Raw genomic sequence first — 21,463 nt, 5'->3', positions numbered from 1 at the left:
AGAGATAAGTTCTATAAATAATAATTTAGATATTTTATAAGTTAATAAAATCTAAAATCCACCAAATAGTACTAACAATAAATTACAATTTTTTTTTCTACAATAGAAGTTGATAATTCATTTCAATCATCAAAATATATTATGTGAAGACAAGAAGATTACCTAACCATCTGATTATTATTGAAACTTATATAATTATCTTCAAACAATATATTTTATATTTTGATAAATATAATATCTACTTGTGAATTTTATTCATGCACTTTAATTAGTAGAAGTATTAAAAATAATATTTTAATATTTTTTAAATATATAATTATTAAATATAAAGATTTATTTAATTATCCATGTATTAATTAGAATTTTGAAGGTATTATAAGTCATAAGAGTACTTTTAGATTAATCAAATCTTAAAAATAGAATCTTGATAAGTCGTAAAAAAAATTATCCTTACTAATTTAGTATTTTCTTCAAATTTTCATAATTAATATTTTATTTTTAAGATCAATATTTTGAATTGTTTTTTTAATTATTTGTGTTATTTATTAATAATTTATAAATAATATAAATTAAGTAGAAGAAGTATGAGAAAGAAAATTTATGATTTTTTAATTATTTATATAAAAATTAAGATGTTATTTAATTTAAATTTATTTTTTTTACTACAAAAAATCTCCAAAGTAAGATAAAATAGTCTTAATTTGATATCAACAACTTAAAAATTTTAAATGACTTTTTATATTTTTTTTATAATTTTTTAAATTCGAAAATTTTAAAATATATTTTTAAGTAATTATATTTTTAAAAAAATCCTAATTGAATCCTAAAAAAATTCTTAAAAAATTCTATAAAATTCAAATCAAATTTTAAAGAAATTTTCACCAAATCTTATTTAAATTTTAATTAATTATAAAACATTCTAACCAAATATAAATCAAATTCTTGCCAAATATTAACCAATCCTAAGAAGATTTAATAATATGTTACAAATCATATAATTTTTTCTCTTAATTTTTTTTATTTTATTTTGAATTTTTACACCTTTTAAGCTTCTTATAAAAAATAAACTTTAAAAACTTATGAAGAATTATACTTGCAAGTTGAGAAAAAAGACAAAAAAATTACTTGGATATTAGGCAACCTCCTTTTTAAATTTAATATTAATTTCTTCACATAAATATCTCATTTTTTATTTTTAAATTTCTCTCTTTTTTTAAAATATTTATGTCAACCAATAGTCTACAAAACTTTACTTCAATCTAACTAAAAATTTACTGCAAATTTTTGAAATCTTTATTTACCATCATATTACTAACTCTTGATACCTTAATCCACTTGAATTTTTGTAATTTTAAATTTAGCCAACGAATAAAGCTCAAATTAACTTTATAAACTCAATATAATAAATTATACAACCTAAAAAAATTTATTAATAGATTTATTAAAAAATAATAAAAAATACTAAAAATATAAATCCTACTTTGTTCTTTAAAAACAAAGTCATCAAAATCAAATTCTTATATTATAAAATTCTCAAAAAGTGTATATAAATTCAACTTTTGTTATAACTAATATACATAAAAAAATTATTTTATTTATTTTTTATTTTAAATTTTCAATTAATACAAAGAATATGCATCTATTGTAGTTGCTCGTTTTTGTACCTTGGAGTTTGAATCCAACCCTAATTTACAAAAGAACTTCTTCAAATATCAATCTAAATTCTTTAAAGTAATTTTTTGTAAAAACTATCTTTTATCTTTTATCTTATGATGTCTATTATGGTTTCTCAATATTTAAACTAAATCTTGAAATAAAATTTTATAATTTCTAATTAATATTAAAATTATATAATTAAAATTAAAGAAGTTCAAATAAATTAGATCTAAATGACATTGAATAATTTTGAAAATAACATTAGATATTTAATCTCTTAGTACTACTTTTAAAGGTTTGGTTTTTTTTAGTAATATTTTTTTAATACAAATGATTATTTGTGAATAACTTTTATTTGAAATGGTCAAATCTTCTTGTGAGAAAGTATGAATTTTTGTTGCAAAGAAAAGAAAAAAGAAAATATCTATAAAATATATATAGAGAGATTTATATATCTAAAAATACCTGAATTGAAATTTTATAATATAAAGTCATGACAAATATATGAAGTTTATAATAAGATATAAGATTTGATAGTAGTATGAGACTTATATTTAATGGTTGTAGTCTAATGTTATGTATATGTAAAGTTTTTATTACAATTTGATATATGTTCTTTTTTTAATTTTTTTTATTTAAATGATCCTCAATTTTAATCCCATTGGTTTGATGTAACATTCTTGTATCTTATGAGTAGCTTATTTACATTATAAATATAAATTCTCAAATTTTTTTTTGTTTTTTTTTGTCTAATGTTAACAACTTGAATTAAGTTATAATATTTTATAAAGATGTAGACTTGTTACTTAATTTATTATTTCTTATTTTTATCTTAAAGTCCTTCAAAGAATTAAATATTACATATAATCCCTTAAATGATATATTATTTCAATAAATATTTTTTTTGTCTTGTTCATAATAGATCTTTGGTATTTTTTTTTAAAATTATATTGAAATTGATTGATAAAAGCCTTGTTATTCTAATACAGATTGTAAACAAGTTATTAGAATTTGATAACATAAATAATAAATATACTTACCTCTTATTGCAAACAGTAGAGTTTTTTTATTATTTCTTTTTTTCAATTGCTTGATAGAAATGTGGCAAAAAATAAACAAAATTACCAAATCTATTAATCAATTTCTTTTCCATTTATGAATTAGTTAATTTTCTAAAAAAAATTCATAAGTTGAATTAAAAAGAGAGCAATTCACAATCTCTAACATGAAAAGAACATTTTAACAAATAAAAGTCAAATCAATGTTCAACAATAATAATAATTAGTTTAATTTAAATTTTAAAAGATTAATAATTTATTACCTTTAAATTACAAAATATCTAAAAAAAGTAGATTAACCCACTCACTTCTTAAACAAAAATAGCTATAAAAAGTTAATAGTCTTGTTAAACAAAACAAGTATAAAAAGTTAGTATTCCTGTTCAACTGTTATAGACATGAATTATAAAAATAAATAAATAAATAAAGTAAATAAACCACATGGTTATTTTGATCACTTTTAAAAAAAATACATTCTAACAAGATGAAATATCTTGGTATTAAGATTGAATAAAAAATTCTATTGATGCATATTATAGAACAATATATATTTTTTAAAATATGATTTAATAGTATCCATGTGTGAACACATGACATATAACACAATCCAGAATTGTTGAGTAATAAAGTAAACACAAGTACTCATCATCTCTAACTCCATGCAATCAGTGGATAGTTAACATTGACCTACACACTGTAAACACAAATGAACATAATGTCCCACATAGATTGACACAAAACATGGGTAACTGGGTTTTTGGTCATGTAGCTGGCTATGCAACTCAAACATGTAGTTAGAGACAGAATTCTATATTATTGATAATGCTCATGCAGTACTTACATTCAAACTGAACATATTGTTTGATACAAACCAGAGTGTCTAATGCAGCCAAACTTGTGACATCTACTGTAGATAGTGTTGTTTCTGTAAAAGTGCATCTCCTACAGGAAAATCAATGAACCACATATGAAACAAATCAAATGAATAGAATCACGACAGAAAATTAGCTGAGAGCTTATCTTTCCAACTGTTGATCTATATCATATCCTGATTAATTTCTTGGTCTAAATCTGGACCATTGTTTCAGAGATCTCTGAAACAAGGAACACTGCAGCAATTCCAATATTCACAATGGATTTACATGTTTCAGCAGCCATTGTCCAATAGGCCAGGGCCTATATGGATGTTGATAACACAGATTTTCGTGGGATTTGGTCAGTATTAGGTGCTGCTCCTGTACCTCATTTAAAAGTAGGCTCTGAAGGGCACTGCATTGTCGCCAACCTATGGTCGATTGGACAATGGTTTGAGATACCCTCTAGACTATAACTAAGACACTCGACAAAATGGTCTCGACGGGGATCTCAATTTTGGAGTTCCAAAATTAAATGACATATTCAGAAAGAATTGACTAAATGAATTATTTTAGGAGGCATTTTGATTGGAGAAACTTACTTGCAAGTCCATAAAAATAGTAATCCCTTACGATTGTATGCCGTATCCTCATCATCTCGTCCATCAGGAGAATACTTGGAAACTTCGCAATATCAACTGATAATTCAGAGCTCTTCGAAGGTTAACAAATCTCCGCCTGTTCAATTACTGTTTCAGATTGATTCGTTGAGTATGCCGTCACAATTTCGCATATCCACTTAAGACAAGCCAGGAAACGCACTGTTCAGTAATCAGAAAACTGTTAAAAGAAATTTACACTTGTAAATACTTCAATAATATACAAAAAATCACATTAATGACTTAGTCGTGCATTGTGGAGAAGTCCCCCCATTCAGTCAAAACTGATCACCTCGCAGCAACGAATCACAGGCAACACACTCAGCATATTCAAAGAAACGAGCTGAGGTCCTTATAAATCCCCCTCACAAGATCCCCATGCTTCCAGGCACATTCCTTCATGCTTTGAATTTGCTGCAGGGCCCAGGCCATCACATTGCCGTCGACGTCACACGTGCTACAATACTATCGTCCCAGAAAATATCAAGGTTCACGAGCTTGAAAATTTGCATTCTAGAGACGATTAGTATATTTACAGATCCCACAAGATGTTAGTAAAACAATCAACTGATGGCACGGCACGTTCTGTCTCGCTCATTTCATTACATTGTCTGTTGGGAATCAAGTATCACCCAGAAACCCCCACATATTATTGTCAAGCCGTGCTATTATCTAAACATTCACAACGTCAAAGGCGACCGCATAATGGTGTGCAAACCCCGGAGTCCAGCAGGAAACCTCGCAGAGGGTATCAAATGCAGACAGCTAAGGCCACGTTCATTGTGTCCACACAATTATATTAATGAAGCAAATGAAAATTCAAATTAGACTGCAAAACAATGCAAGGATTCTGCCGCCGTGAACATCACTAATTACGGTGAATGCCTCCATCAGTCAATCAATCTAGTCAATAATGGAGGGCCAGTACGGACACACCTATTTTGAAGCCTTCATGAGTATCTCCTTGCTCGATGAGATTTGTTTCTGCAATCCTTCACCTGCTTCACTCATTCTGCAGCCTCGCTCATGGGTCGGCTGGACAACAATGGATAGATCTTTTGACCGATGATGTCAAGCTTACAGAAAAGATTCCCGTGAAACGTGAACCGCTTTCAGAATGCCACTAGTTTCGGAACCTCACATTATCTTGGAAAGAAACTGAACACCTTCATAGAATTCAGTGTGCAAGACTTGAGCTTTCTCTAAACCAACTGAAGACCCTCATATTACTCTGAAAATCAACTGAACACCTTCGTATTAACCTGAAAACCAACTGAACTCCTTTGAAATAACCTGGAAACCAACTGGACTCCTTCACCAGCCTCTAAGCAAGAATAGAGTAATCTGAAAACAGGCCGAACAGCGTCATAGCCCTCCACAAGCCTGCACACTAGACTTGAGTGACTGAAATCTATTTGGACGCCTACAAAGGTAGATGTCCAATACATGTAGGGATACAAGACTTGAAAGTTCTGAAAACCAGCAGATACTTTCGATTTGAATAAATTCAAAAGCAAATCAATCAGGAACAAAGCGTTAGACATTAGACATTACAAAGCATTAATCATTACAGATCAGGAATAGATAGATTAGAATCAGTGTTGAATCTAACTGATAAGAATGATAAGAATGCAATTAGCTGATTGAGCTCAAAAAAGTGTAGAGAGGTAGAAGAATGACTACTCACAATATTGTAACTGAAAAATTGAACACATCATAAACATCATGAATTATGAATCTTATATAAAATTACATAATTTTGATTCAAAAGAATGAAGGTCCATATACAAGAATACATACCTTTGTTCTTATCTATATGTATTTTAGTTTCAATAATTATGATGATTCTTTTGTAAATTGAGGTGTACTATCTTTCAAGCAATTTATACAATAACTTCAACAGAGATCTATTCTTCTACATGAAAATATTTTTTTAATATCATCACATATTATTTGTAATTACAACTACACAACCAAAAAATACTAACAAAAACATCAAAAAAAATTATTATAAATTCATGAATCCAAACTTCAATTAACATTAAAAGTAAAATTATCATACAAAAAAAATGATGAATTTTTTTCTATCAAATTAAAACTCTATATCTGTTAAATTTCAAAATGTTAAATATAAAATAAATAAACAATTGATAAAATAAAAAAACATCAAAAAATCTTTAACAATCATTCTTTCTTCATCAATTTTTTATGAAAACTATCAAAGTTGCTCACACAACTGTAGGCAAATCACTTTGTCTTCCACAAGTAGATTAGTTTATTTTCCACAGCTTATACCTATACCAAAACACAAATCAAAACACACAAGTTAATAATAGTACTAACATGAATCATAACAAATTCAATCTTAATCAATGACTTGCAATTCATTACAACCAATAAAAATAAAACAGATTCTATCTACAACTCAAGTTTGAGTAGAACCTGATTCCATCGCGAGTCTAGAATATTACAATAGCATCAAGAAATCATGACCCATCAGGACACAAGATCTTCCTGTCTACGACAACCTAAGACAACGACCTGTCAACTAAGGCAACACACTATGCACACAACCTCTCTCCACAACCCAACTAGAATCAAATGGGCCTACATCTGCACAAAGAACTCCAGGGGATCACTTTAAGAGCCGAACCGAGATTATGGCATGGCCGAAACAAAAACGGCCAAACTATATTGGCGGGACCAACCACCCCCCACGTAAAGCTCACACAGTGCAAAATAGGTATAGGGCTCGCCAGATGGAAACTGCATGGTGTTGGGGCAAGCTGAGCCACACAAGATCCTCCAATCAGCATTCCTGTCTCACCGTTAATAATCGCTGTAGAGGTGGACTCTGGGGACTGAATCCGCATCATGGTACAACCCATGTCTCCAGGTTCCGTACCGTGCAGACCCTACCATCGCAAGCCCAATGGCGCGCCCAATTAGTGGGACACGGGTGGAGATGCTCTTATAACCTGCTACTGCTACTTCCACACACTGCGACTCGGTCCCTGACCTCGTCCCTGACCTCGTGCCTGACCAAAGAAGGAGCAGCAACTGTTGTTAGCGGCCAGAAATAAGCATGGCACGATCTCCGAGAATACGTCATGACCAGCTGTAAACTTCGACTATGGTGAATGTGCAGATTCGCTCTCCACCACTAAATCTGCGGTACGTCGGACGCCTCTCCCTATCACAATGGCAGTGGTCTCTGTGGACTAGAGTTTCATTATGTGAAAGCGTCTGCCACGAGACAGGCAAAAGGCAGCCGTCCAGGCTCGGATGTAGTCTGAAAGGGTTTTGTTTTTCCCACTCTCACGCATCATTTTTATCCCGAAGCCTTAATTAGACTACTAATGATGTGCAGTAGAACGCCATCCCACCCCCAAAAGAAACAAAGCGGTTGGGTAAACCTGGACGTTGATAACCTGCTTCAGTTGTGTCTTGAGTCCAGCATCCACAGAATGGCAGCCATCATCCGTGCCAACAAGTCCTGTTTTATGGGCGATAAATACAATTGCAGTCCTTTCGTACGATGCACTGAACCGATTTGAGCTCAAACTGTGGCCCTCAAGCTGGATGCTTGGAACCTTAAATGCCAGCTCCACACTAGCTCCAGCAATTTCCTGTAACGAAAAAGAAAAAAAGCACATAAAGAATTTACAACGCACTGATCATGGTATTCGGGTTACACCTGCAAGAGTTGTGTGCATCAAATCAACGTCGGGGTGCACACCAAATACCTCATCCGCGTCATCATCACTTCCGAAACTTCTTGACTCCAGAGAAGTAGCAGCGACCAATACGATCAGCATGGCTGAGGACTTTTTGTGCAATGAGAGCAGCAGCAGTATAGCAAGGTCGAGCATCATGAACGCACAACCACCAAACCTGGAGTTGACACGTTCATTCTCCCATTCCTGGTAGTGCCAGCCAAGAATCAGCGTTCCAATGGCTGTGTGTATGAATGCTGGAACAATACAAGCATGTAGGTGCATTTAGACCTTTCCCTGGACCAGCGTGCTTGCATTCGGTCGTGAATCCGGACATGACGCAGGTGGGTGCCGCTCCGGACCCCGAGGCTCATCCTTCCTGCATCTCCACCACGACCTAACCAAGCTAGCGCCGACCACCTTTTGCTCCATGGAAAGTGCCACTGTGCATGGCTTGACCCTTATTGAGTGACGGTACTTTTCATATGATTCTTAGGCTGTGTCTCATGCTGTAATTCTCCCACCGTTATTTTTTTTCTTCTTTTCAATGCAGTCAGAGCTGCGGCCTCGATGAATATGAATCAAGATTTGGCAGGAATCATTGCACTAGTGACTTCTGAAGGTATATCGTCGTTGGGTTTGGGTTAGCCTGTTCATTCAATCAATCACCGATGTTTAATATCAAATCAGCCAGTGTGAGATCTGCTGTAATGAGTGAGGAAGTGGTGCTTACATGGGTCCCGAATCGCGATTCTTGTCCTGTGTTAGGGTGGTTTGGGTTGTGGAGCGTTATCAGAAATAGGCTGAAGTCGACACTAAGATTGGGCAGAGGTGGACCGTCTTTTCAGTGGTGAACAAGAAGTTTTGCATCTTCTCATGCTTGGCTCCAAAGGTCTTCCGCAATCCCATGAATCGGTCAGTTCCAACATTTTTGCAGGGTCTCTCTCAAGGCTCAAATGCTTCATTCGCTCCGGGGGTTGTTGCATTCCAAGTAGAGCCGTTGCTTATTCCTGACTGCCTCTGAGCACTACCCGCTTCTGATCATGACTGTCAATTCTATGGTCACTGAGCTGAAGAAATCTGCTGCTGCTCTTCTGCAACAGTATTCTGCGAACCTTATGTGAGGATCTTGTTTATAAAGGATGTAGCTCGCATTCAGAGAGGTCTCCAGCATGTAAGATCTGCATCTCATACCTTCATCGTGATCATCCTTTTGAACCAATGACAACTACCTGTACAACTCACTTACACCGTAATCCTTCATGCATACTTACACTAGGTCCCTTCAGATATACACCGTGCGTAACAGATGATCGTCGATCTTTATTAAAACTGAGAGGCACTGATCCCACCCGAGGGACGAAGAAGATCCGTGATACGGTAAGATGTGCTCCCATACGAAGACTGAAATCAGAGGCTGTCCTAAGCCATTTTTAGTTTTCTAACCAAAACCTTAGGGCTTCCTTTCAGTGCAAAGAACATACTGGGTGTTACGTATGGAACGTTTAGAATTCATCAAATGAACTAGAACCGAATCGAAGGATTTTACCAAAACCAAACAACTACGCAAAGCTATAGAATTACGCACTATGGCCATCAACCTCTAGCAAAGGGTTCCGCACATGTTCTACCTGCAACAAGGGTCATCTTCGACACGTTTCTCACAGTTTTTAAAGTAATGTCTTTTTTATTGGAAGCATCTAACACTATACAATGTCAACGTTTCAGCATTCTTCGGCGGTTACGTGGCAACTGATCGCAAGCTTGCTTTCTGAACACTCAGCTTTGCATATCCAAGGTTTTTTGATCTATGTCACCGGCACTGTTCATTGCTGTCGGCCACAACCGAGGAGTGCAATTATGATGCAAGCAGGCTGATCATAGTCTCAGTATTAAAGTTTTGTATGAAGAAAGACGGAAAATTTCTCCTATCAGAGATGGTATCTTACTTTCGGCATCAAAGAATACAACTCAACGTGAAGATAGAAAAATCTATTCTGTGTAGCACTCTGCTCAGTGTGATAAGGTGAAGATTCAACAGCAAAATGAAGAAGGATGATAGGACACGAAGACAAGGTTAACGAGCAGCCTGGGTTTGTTCACATTCCGTTTCCTTTTATATTCATCTCTCCATAATTCCTACCCCTCTGATGATCAAAATTATATTTAAGTGGAGATAACTTATCAAGGAATCAGTCCATTATTATTACGGTTAATTTCAATTTCTTTTTGTCTCATTTTCTACTGATCAGAAAAATGCTCACTGAAGTGATGTCTAGTAGATTGAATCAAGTCTCCTCCCAGTCTGTTGCAGGCGGCAGTGGTGGATTAAGCGTGAAATAACTGGCAGAAGGATAACTGTAATCAAACTCCAGTTTGGCACTGACACACATAAGGCAGATTGTGAACGGAGTTTGCGGATCCTCAGATATATAACCAGACTTTCTTGCCACATACTCCACCTTGTCGGAATAAAATTTAGGCTAAATCATATCATTGCACAGGCGCAACTGCTTGGGACATCGATGCCAGTAACCATCAGAGCGCTCTCCATCCCTCACTTATAAGGTACAGTTCATGTCATGTACGATTTGTGAATTTCAAATTGGCACTTGAAAGTCATCTTGATGGTCAATACAACACAAATTTGTAATCAGTTGAGTGTCAAACTGACAGATGTGCTACAAGTTTCAATTGACATTACAAGTCTGATGTCATGCTTTCAGCAGTAGTCAGTTCACATTTTACCATTGCTTTCTCATTCAGGATCTACGCAACTGTATCATTGAAGATAACCTCAAGGAATTTATGCTAACTGTCGAATCGCATGAAAGTCCCACTGTGGAGGCACTTCTTGTTTTTTAAATGACCGATCCTGACTCCTTAACAGTAAAATAGTGTCATGATGAACAGTAGAGCCGACAGCAACCACTGAAATAATCATCATAGATGTGTTGAGCTTCGACATGAGGTATGCAATGCAGGGGGAAACATATTTAAGTTCAACGGGAACTTGTAGCAACCGTTTACAACATGTGAGTAGCAGCAACTCCGAAGGCCTCACTCATTCAGGTGGTACTTCGTCATCTATGAACAACTTCTCACAGCAACGACAACTTAGCATTGGTTCGGTAACAACGGTGAGACCTAGCCGGGTTCAATTACTCATATGATTTTGTTCATGCAAGAAGTCCCTCCAAGTAATCCAAGAGGTTATTAAATTTCAACAACATTTCTCTAACATATTAGCATCGAACTTAAAAACAATACTTACATGAGGTTCCTTCATACAAAAATTTATCATCGGACGAAAGTGTCTTCTGCATCTTTTGTAAAAACTAGTCCGATGTAGTGATATGATTTACGTTCTCGTCTGCAACTTATGCTGAAGGTCAGATCTCTGGAGTTCCCATGATTCACCCAGTGAACTGCTAACTCATACATTTTAATCTATTTTTACACAAATCATTTTGTCTTATTCAGATGTAGGGGTGACATGACTACATTTGTAGATTAGTCCAACCCCTGTAGCTGGTAATGGGTACTAGTTTACGTCGTCTAAACATACTTTTGAACTAATAGTTGCTGGTATCAAACCGGGCACGCTTGTATAACACGGCTGCACGCTGAAGGCCGCTATTGACCATAGAAAGTCCACGCACGTTCTCCGGGCAAATGTTGAAAAGTAAACAGATGACATATCTCCTTGTCCATATTAACCAAGATTGTCACCTAATAATTCTCCCTCTTTTTTTTGCATTCACCAGTCGGTATTAGCACACGAATTCCATCTGAATGTAACAGATATAAACGCACGATGACCTTTCACACACTTGGCCATGTTAAAATTAATAGTTCTGTCCGCAGGAATCATCTGAGATGAGTAATTTTGTTGTGGAGGGCATGACCCCAGAGCAACTCTTGGTCATCTGCGCTACAGCGATTAAGCAAAACGATTCCAGCGTTGTCGAAAAAGCCGTCTCTGCTCTGAAGAAAGTATCATCGATTCAGGGGGAACCCAGCGAGCGAGCAACTGCATACTTTCTGAAAGCTCTTCTACTCAGACGTAGCTCCATGCCAGACGTTTCAAATTTTACCTCTTCATCTGAAACCACTAATTCTGATGGTAAGTTCATGTCAACTCTTTCAGTCTCATCCATAGTAAAGTAGAATCACTTATCCTTAGTCACCGTATTTCATACTAGTACTAACGATGCTCAAATTAGCTGCCACAGAGACAATTTTTATCTGAATGTTACTTCATGCATGCATGCAGACACCGTCGAGCTGCGTGTACTAGTAGAAACTTGGTCCTTTCCATCGGCTGAACTTACCAGTTAGAAAAGACATTGTTCCTGCTAGCACTTGACTTGCGTTTTTCAGAATAAATTAACCATAATAGTGTACTGAACGTGACTTGGACTACGTAGTTGGAAGATGTGTGTCTAATGATGATCAGCTGGTATTCTGAAGATGTCGGTGATAGGAAAATATGTACAAGGTCATAAATGTTATAACAATAACCTCACACATGTATAGGTGGTGAATGATAGGATGCTCTGGATGTGGTGTGAACAAGCTGACGTAGCCAAGGGTCAATTTGGATTGTAACAAATGAATGAGTATTAACAGCATTCTGCGTTGCACATTTGTTACACTGATTGCGAGGTACTTATGGGAGGATTTTTCGCATTCACAGAAGTACAGTGGACAGAGCGGAGGTATAGTCTCACTGAGCTCACGCGGCTAGTTGATTTGACTCCATACTTTCGCTTCGGTTACACAGCTTCAAATGGAGCATTGTTGGAAGCCTTCGAAGGCGTGGAACAGATTCACATCCTCGATTTCAGCACCACGCACGGGATGCAATGGCCCACTTTTATCGAAGCACTATCTGATCGCGAGCACGGCCCACCAAGCAGTTTTCGACTCACTCTTTTGAGTTCATCTGTACCCTTTCCCCCAAGGTTGCAGACCACCTACGAAGAAGTCGGCCAACGTCTCTCAAAATACGCCAGGTTGAGGAATATACCCTTCGATTTTGATGTCCTATCACAGCCCCTAGCAAATCTCTCTTCCTCCGACTTAAGACTACGGGAAGAAGAAGTTCTGGGAGTGAACCTTTCTCTCAGAATCCATCACCTATCAGAAGAGTCAACAGATGAATCAAGCCCCAGAGAGTCTCAGCAATATGGAGCTCCTCAATCTCTTTGTCCTGGCGACAAGTTCCTGTATTTGATCCGCTGTCTCAATCCCACTGTTGTCACATTATATGAAGAAGACTGTGACACATCTTCGTCCTGCTTCGTCAAACGCGTAGAGCAGTCCTACGCTTACGAGTGGATGCCTTTCGACTTCTTAGCCACTATATGGCCTTCAGAAAATTCTGAACGTCAAGAACATGAGAAGAACGTGGGCAAAAAAATTGAAAACATTGTTGCTTGTGAAGGTTTGAATCGCTTAAACCGTTTGGAGTCCAAGAAACAGTGGCTTCGACGAATGAACAAACTTCGCTTTAGGATTCAGCCGGTCAGAGAAGATGTGAAATCGCAATTGCAAGATGTTGTGGATCATCACAACACAGGATGGGGAATGAAGAACGATGAAGAAACCAACACCCAGTCTTTGTTGTGGAAGGGCAATCCTCTAACGTTCTCATCATCATGGGTTCCGGCTCCCTGAACAAATATTTAAATTGAACGGACCGCACCCTTCCACCTCTAGCGCAGAAACGAACGAGCTCCAGGTGCAGGAGCCTGAAGCTGATTTCAACTGATCTAAAAGAACACATGTAAGGCTCTAGTTCCGTTGTTTGCAGCTCTCTAACCCTCTGATAGCAAAATGATGTATGTCTTCCAAAGTGGGAAACTAGTTTTCCCCCACCTTAATCGTTTCACTTCAAATTTGGTTCGACTTTTTCTTGTTATATCTTTTGTAGAGTGATCATTGCTCCAGAAAGCTATAGGTAAGAAGTTTCTAGAATTAAATGGATATCCTGCGATTAGTTTGGGTGATGCAGCAACAAGTGGTCTGGAGAATTGTGCGGGCATATCGATTGCCGGAATTTGGATTCAAAGAGCCTACAGAAGTGAAGCCAGCGCAGGATGGAAACCTCTTGATCTTTTTTCATTCTCGGCCAAGGTGTGTGGGTACAAACATTTGGAGTTACTTTCACCTTCTTGGTTTCCACCCATTGGAATAATACTGCATTATACTTTGGTTATCAAAATTGTTAAACTAGGTCAGTTAGCAAAAACTATATCATAAGCGATCATCTCCTGGTTTTGTTTAGGTCGGTGCCCTTGTTTCTGCAGATTTTCTGCCTTGATTTAGGATATTTTGTGAAGACTGTAACGCCTTGTAAAGCGTGTTGCTCTAGAATTAGAACACGGATATTGATGCAGATTCATTCCTAATCCAAAACCAAGCATATGAATAGACGTATGTTGTAAACTATTTGCTCAACATTTTCTTTTTGACAAAGTAACAAAGATAAGCAAAGCAGAATCAAGATTTTGTAGCTGCTCAACCAAGGTAATATTTATAATCTTGTTTTGTACATGAAAAATGACGCTTATTATTCGGTAATATAATCGTGCTTTCTAGCGAGTTAATGGAGGTCCTTGAACCAACTTTCTAAGTTATGGCAAAAATTTATGTCAAGTTCGAGATTTCTTGCAAGTATGCTAATCTTCTTTGTAAAGAAAAATACTACACCCTGAAAAATGTGTAGAGATTACTAATGATTTAAAAATTGAACCATAAATAACTAGTTTCATATTTCTTTGTACTAAAATTTCTTAACCAACTACATACAGCTAACAGCCACAATAAAATACATCTGTAAAAGTCTTCAATCTAAAATGTATTAAAAAGATGTTAAATAGAGCATTGTATTTTAACCTAATTAAATCTATCTTGAATCCAATTTTATAAGGATGAATTCTACAGTGGTTAAGCAAGCTGCTTTATAAGTAAATAAATTCTATTGGATAATATTAACAACAAACTCTAATTTATATTTTTCACTAATGCAGTTAATAATGATTGATACATGAGCAAGAAGAGCATACATATTTTATTTTTATTTTTGTTCAGGCTTTCATAATTAATTTCAAATAATACATTAATAATGTCTCACACAAGAGCAAGAAGAGTACCCAGTTTATTAATAATTGTAAAACTCTTCATAATTATCTCTAGACAGTATATATTACATACCATCAAGTATAGTATCTACTTCCAATATTATGAGTAAACATGGTAATTTCATTTGAAGATAATTATATTATACATATTGTATCTCACCATTTATTTTAAAAAATACTTATCTTTTTTTAAAGTTATTTATTTATTTTTAATTAATGAAAAATTTAATATGGTAGAAAGTACAATAAATGATATATTAAATATGGGACAAATCTTTATTATTTTTCATAATTACAATCAATACTAAATTAAATTCATATAATTTTAGAATATAACCCACTTTAAGACCAATTAGTATTATTACTATACAAATATAATAATCATACATTTTAATAAACATTAAATAGAAGTTGTTCTTTCCTAAAATCAATTGAAAAAATTGTTTTTTCTTTGAGCCTCAATTACTTGTATCTCCACTGTTGTATAAAGTTTTATTTACTAAATACTTTATTTTTTATTTTCTAATTTTAGAAACAAAATTCTCTAATAAAGTAAAATAAATATATTTAAAAAATAATTTTTAATAAATAAATAAAATATTACACTATTATGTAAAAAAATTCTTGATGGTAATGAAATTGTCTAATTACTTGATAATAATTTGGTGGTACAAAATATATATTTTTCTAATACTTCATTTATATATTTCTTTTATTAATTTTAGAATAAAAATTTAAAACAATTTAATATCAATCTTTGATATTTTTTACAAAAACGTCTTTAAAATCTTACTAAAAATTAGAATTTTCCATCCAATATAATATTAGTTAGAAGTCTAAATTATTTATAAATATTATAACATATATATTATTATTTTATTATTAAATAAAAAATATTCTATTTTATTTTAGAAATATACCATTAAATATATATATATATATATATATATATATATATTTTGAAGAATTATAAAAAAAATTATTAAAGAAAATACTATGGTTGTTTTGATATATCTAAATAAAAAGTTTATTGAATTTTATTAAATACTAAGGTTGTTTTAATATATCTAAATCATTGTATTATTGTGAAGTCATATTTTATTTGATGTATATATAATCATGCTTAACCTTCTTGAATATTTAAAAAATAATAATTAAAAGAGATGGTTGTTTGTGAAATAAAATCTATCCAGTTTATTATAAAAGTTGGTTATAAAAGTTGGTCCTAACATCTAAAATAAGAAAGTGTCTTAATGCACTTGAACATACTTTATTAAAAAAAACTTAATATCAATTGGACTTATTGACTCAATGGCACAAATATTCGATTGCTTTATATTTATAAAAATGTATTATTGTCAAATATATGCACTGTTGTTCTCTCTTGGTTCAAGCTAGGAATGTTCAAGCAAGATATCTCAAAAAGCCTTCTTTTTTTCCAAAATGATATATAATACTAAAAAAATATTTAAACAAAGATGCATTTTATTAAATTAAAAAAAAAAAATTATCTCATGCTAACATGAAATACTTGAGATTTTTTTTAACTTATATAGGTTTTGATTAAATAAGAAGTGTCTTTTAGGTGTTATTTTCATTCTTTAAATAATTTTATAACCATAATTTTATTTTTTATTTTTTATTTTTTTTAAAATCTAATAACAAATCTTAACTATTGAAATTTTTTTCTTAGAAATTAAATGGATGAAAAATATCATTTGCATCTATTTGTAATAAAAATACGCCTAATACAAGGTTCCTATATTTTTTTTTATAAAAATGATTTTAAATATATATATATATATAAAAGTAATTGAAGTAAAAGCCATTTTTAAACTTTAAAATCCTAATTTTTCATCTTTTCTCCACTTCAATTTGTCTTTGCAAATTATTTTTGTAAAGAAAAAAAATGATCCAATCTAAATTTTTGATGCATATTTTATTATATTTTTTAAATTTAATAAAAATTAAAAATTATTTAGAAATTTTGGATTTTTTATATTTATAATAATTTTTTTCTATTTAAAATCTCTTTGAATATAGTCGATAGCAATAATTTATTCCAAAAACTTAATTTAATTTCTATAAAATACATAATTTTTTATCTTGGCATATAGTCTTATATTTCGAAGTTTTTGTAATACAAGAAAAATATGTTAATCATGCTCTTCTATGTTTTTAGAATAAAGAAGATATTTAAATAAACACAAAAAAAATATTTAAAACTTCAAAAAATATATCATTTAACAAATTTTAAAAAGTTATTATGACATATGTCAGTCCAAAGATATGATATTATAATCAAAATGAACATACTTGGTTTTGAACAATGTCTTATATTCATCTTTTTGTTTCTTTAATTTGTAATAGGTGGAATTTTTTTATAGATCCATCTTTGAATGTAGATTATTGAATATTGTGGATTCATTATTTTTTATAGATCTATGAATCTACAATAATCTACATTAATTTACATAGATCCATCTTTTTTTTCTTAGAAAAGATTAGCAAACCTATAAGAAATTTTAATTTTAAATAAAACTCTCTTTAAGATTTTTATTAATATATTCTATTAGAACAATAAGTTTTTTGCATCAAATCGTAGATTGATCTAAATGGTATTTAAACTCCTTTAAGATTAATTTTTCAATCCTAAGATTGATTTTTTTAGTAATATATTAATAATAATTATTTTTTGAATACAACTTCATATTCTTTATATTATTTTAAGACTCTACTAAAATCTTAACTTAAATGAGTATTTAAGAATGTATATATGATAAAAAAAATCTCTTTCTTTTATAACTTATATAAATATTCCAAGTCTAACAAATAAAATCAAGATAGTTATTTAAGTTTTTGACTAATTTTTTAAAATTTTACATAAATTAATATAATTTAAAAGAAAACCAAATACAATTAATTTTTTAAAAAATAAAAATTATATTTAATGCTTAATCTCTTAATGCCACTTTTAACCATTGTTGTATTATATGAAAATCAACCTAAGAATATACTAGGCATTTAGTTGTAGGAGAATTTGATCTTACCTTGAAATTAGATTTATAATTTAAAAACAATGCATAAGATGTTTAAAAACATCTTTTTGGCATTCCTCAATAACATAAATAAACTCCTAAATATGCAACGTATATCTTATCAACCTTATAAAAATATTCAAAATATCTTATTATATTCTAATTAATTCTAAATAAATCTTAAAAAATCCCTAATAATCCCAATCAAACTTAAAGAAATCCTAAAGAAGTCCTTAAAAAATCATAAAAAAATCTTGAAGAAATTTCAACCAAATCTTAAGAAATCTTAAAGATCTTCTTTAAAATTCTTACTGAATCCTAATTAAATCCTAAGTAAATCCTAGCCAATTAATAATTCAAAAAATATTCATTTCAATTCAACTAGCAAATTACTTAAAATCATGTAAACCTTTACAAATCTTCAAAGTCCAAATTCTAAGATCATAACTTAGTTAAATTTTGATAATCTTTGGTCCAACTATTAGATTAAACTTGAAGTCATAATATACATCTAACAAGGCTACATTCACAAACTCATATTTTTTATTTTAAAATTTGCAACAAAACTTTTATAATTTATATAAAAATCGATTTTATTTTTATTCAAAAAAAATAAAATCATCCAAAATAACTTTGACTTTGCAAAGCTCTCATAAAGTCAACATCCATTCAAATCCTTCAAAGTGAAGGCTAAAAAAAAACCAATCAAGTTTGTTTGCTTCTTTGCTCTTCAATTCATAAAATAAACTTGGCATTTATTGTAGATGGGTGATTTTGAGCATTGGATGTAGTTTTGAACTTGCTTCACAACCAATGATAGTCTAGAGATATCGATGTATAGTTTTTTCGATAATTTTTGCTAAAAGATATTCTTTACTTTTATCTAAAGTTTTTTATAATATTATATTTTTTATCTACTTTATTTTTTCTTTTTTATAGTCCTACAAAGTAAATAGAAGTTTTTTTTTTACAAAAATGTAATATTAGCACTATATTTTTTTTATTACCTCTTTAGCCATTATTTCTATTTCTAAAGTAATTTGCTACTATGTATACGATTAAGCTCTTCTAAATTATAATTCTTTTCTTTCTCTTTTATCCAATAGTTGTGCTGCAACACAATATCACTTGGTCTCCTAAATAAGAATTTTAAATATAAGTAGTCCTCCATTAATAATCTCTATTAGAGCTAGTAGAATCTTCATTGAGAATATTAATTAGTGTTTGAGTCCGAAATCTTTATTCATAAAATAAGTTGAGACTTTAGTATTCAAAGGAGTTTATTTGAAAATTGAAAAATATTAATGATAATTATTTTGAGAAGTTTAAAATAAGGTGTAGAATTTAGTAGTAGCATGAGACTTATAATTCATAGTTGCCTACCTATAAGGTCTCTATTACAATTAAGTATCTTTATTTTTTTATTTTTTAATATTTGAGTTAGATTCCCAAGTCTTCAACTTATTTAATTTAATGTAAAAACCTTATATTTATTTTTTATGATTTAGAATCTAATTTACCTATAAGATAAACATAATTTTTTATAATTGTTTATATTTTTTTTTTATTGTTGATTTCTTGAATGGAGTTGCATAAACTTGCATAAATTTTTATCTTAATAAATAATTTTCTTTACTCCTAGTAGTTATTTTCATTATTGACTTGTCTCTCTCCAATTAAATCTTTGTTTTTTATGTCTTAAAGAGAATTGATTATTGCATGCAATTGCTTTAGTCATAAATTACTCTAATAATTTTTTTGGAATTTTTAGATATAAATCTTTGACATTATGTTTCAAGTCATATCAAAATACACATATAAGGATTTTATTTTTTCAATCCACATTGCAAGTAGTTGTTAAAATTTTGCAACACAAATAGTAGTTGAATTTGAGCATTATGGCATATATCAATTTATTTATTTTTATTTATTTTTACATTTTTTGCAACTCTTTTTCATCTAGTACCTCGAAATGTATTTATAAATTACTCAAAAAATGAAATGAAATCAAAATTAGGATTAGACAAAAGTAACAAATTTGATCATTTATTTTTGGACTAAATTAAACTATTCTTTATTAAAGCTAAAAATTAACAAAAAAAAAAGGCTTTAAAGATTATAATTTTTTTAAGTTAAAAATAAACATTAAAAAATACATACTTGTAAGAAAATTTTGATATTATAGATTGGAGCACTTGTAAAACAAAATCAATGTGTTGGCATGGCTTAAGAAGTTAAAAGATAATTTAAATGCTAAATTGAATTTTATTTTTTTTAGTACAAAGATGGATGAATAAAGATTATAAAAAAGAATTAATTGCAAGTAATTAGAATATTAATATAATATATTTAACCTTATATTAATATAATATATTTAACCTTATATTATATTAATATAATATATTTAACCTAATATTAATATATTATATTAATATAATACTTTTGGTATAAATTTTTAATTTCAGCAAAAGATTCTTCTGGTCAAAAAAATTAAAATTCTAGTAATTAGTATGGGCCAAAGTATAAGTAATTAAAAAGAAAAAAAATCTAAATACTCAAAATTATAATAAAAATAATAATTATTATTATAATTATTATTATCATTATTTTTTTATTCGATAATTTTTTTAACTATTAAATTTTAAAAGTATGAATTTTTATAAATTATTTATATTTTAGAAATCTTAGATTTAACATATATACAATTTCAAAAAACAGGTTTAAACATACTCAAGCTTTTAAAGATTTTGAAGTTTGTTAGTTGGTTCAAAAGAAGAACTCTCCAAAACTTATAATAGTATCATTATGATATTTAATCTATAAATATTTATTAAATAATAATATTTATGTATTTGATTTAATTTATTTTAAAATAGCCATTATTATATAAGCTATAAAAGATCAATTATAAAATTTAGTATTTAAGAAGAGAATATATTTGTATAAAAAAATGATTTTTGAGTAGAGAATAAAGAAAAATTAGAGTCTCATTAAGATAAAACAAAATAAAATTTGTCTTAAAAGAATATGGGATAATATTTTTACCAAGACCTTCAATTTTTAAAATCATATGATTCTTTATCTGCATCAAAGATCTTGCCTTCAAATCAAACTTATTTGATGTTTTGTTCCAAAATATATTATAATTTTTAATTTTAGTAAAAAACTAATTTTTTTCCTAAGTTATATGTATATATATATATATATATATATATATACACACACATATAATGAAACCAATTTCTTTTCTATCTACTTATCTTGTACTAAATATATGGAATCGTCAAAATATTTTGAAATTGGCAAACATTAATATAACCAATAGTAAGACCAA

General features: G+C 30.7%; 2 protein-coding genes across 14 annotated transcripts; one reads left to right on the top strand and one right to left on the bottom strand.

Moving 5' to 3' along the window:
- Window positions 1–3,505: 3,505 nt before the first annotated feature.
- Window positions 3,506–8,228, bottom strand: LOC112292880 (uncharacterized). Of its 6 annotated transcripts, XM_090256309.1 has the most exons (5): window positions 7,974–8,228; window positions 7,644–7,856; window positions 7,055–7,265; window positions 5,164–6,522; window positions 3,506–4,366 (listed from the first exon to the last, which is right to left on the bottom strand). In XM_090256309.1, exons 1-3 carry the CDS (start codon window positions 8,226–8,228, stop codon window positions 7,215–7,217), a joined length of 519 nt encoding a protein of 172 aa, XP_090112435.1. In that variant the 3' UTR covers window positions 3,506–4,366; window positions 5,164–6,522; window positions 7,055–7,214. The 6 variants fall into 6 exon arrangements, 3 of the variants coding, with proteins under 3 accessions (XP_090112435.1, XP_073395069.1, XP_073395070.1); XM_073538968.1 differs by having other exon boundaries at window positions 3,506–6,522; XM_073538969.1 differs by having other exon boundaries at window positions 3,506–6,522; window positions 7,659–7,856.
- A 492-nt stretch (window positions 8,229–8,720) lies between these two features.
- Window positions 8,721–14,454, top strand: LOC112292878 (scarecrow-like protein 32). Of its 8 annotated transcripts, none has more exons than XM_090256307.1 (7): window positions 8,721–8,858; window positions 9,672–10,036; window positions 10,248–10,511; window positions 10,860–11,083; window positions 11,811–12,069; window positions 12,643–13,734; window positions 13,949–14,454. In XM_090256307.1, exons 4-6 carry the CDS (start codon window positions 10,910–10,912, stop codon window positions 13,623–13,625), a joined length of 1,416 nt encoding a protein of 471 aa, XP_090112433.1. In that variant the 5' UTR covers window positions 8,721–8,858; window positions 9,672–10,036; window positions 10,248–10,511; window positions 10,860–10,909; the 3' UTR covers window positions 13,626–13,734; window positions 13,949–14,454. The 8 variants fall into 8 exon arrangements, with proteins under 8 accessions (XP_090112433.1, XP_024397579.1, XP_090112432.1 ...); XM_024541811.3 differs by having other exon boundaries at window positions 10,710–11,083; XM_090256306.1 differs by lacking the exon at window positions 8,721–8,858 and adding an exon at window positions 8,983–9,117 and having other exon boundaries at window positions 10,258–10,511; window positions 10,710–11,083.
- The last annotated feature ends 7,009 nt before the right edge of the window (window positions 14,455–21,463 follow it).

This window comes from Physcomitrium patens, chromosome 15 (genome assembly GCF_059467195.1).
Source record: "Physcomitrium patens ecotype Gransden chromosome 15, ASM5946719v1, whole genome shotgun sequence".
In the NCBI taxonomy this organism is placed as follows: domain Eukaryota; kingdom Viridiplantae; phylum Streptophyta; class Bryopsida; order Funariales; family Funariaceae; genus Physcomitrium; species Physcomitrium patens.
The sequence above is the reverse complement of the archived record's forward strand: the minus strand, read 5'-3'. Positions and strand labels throughout refer to the sequence as shown.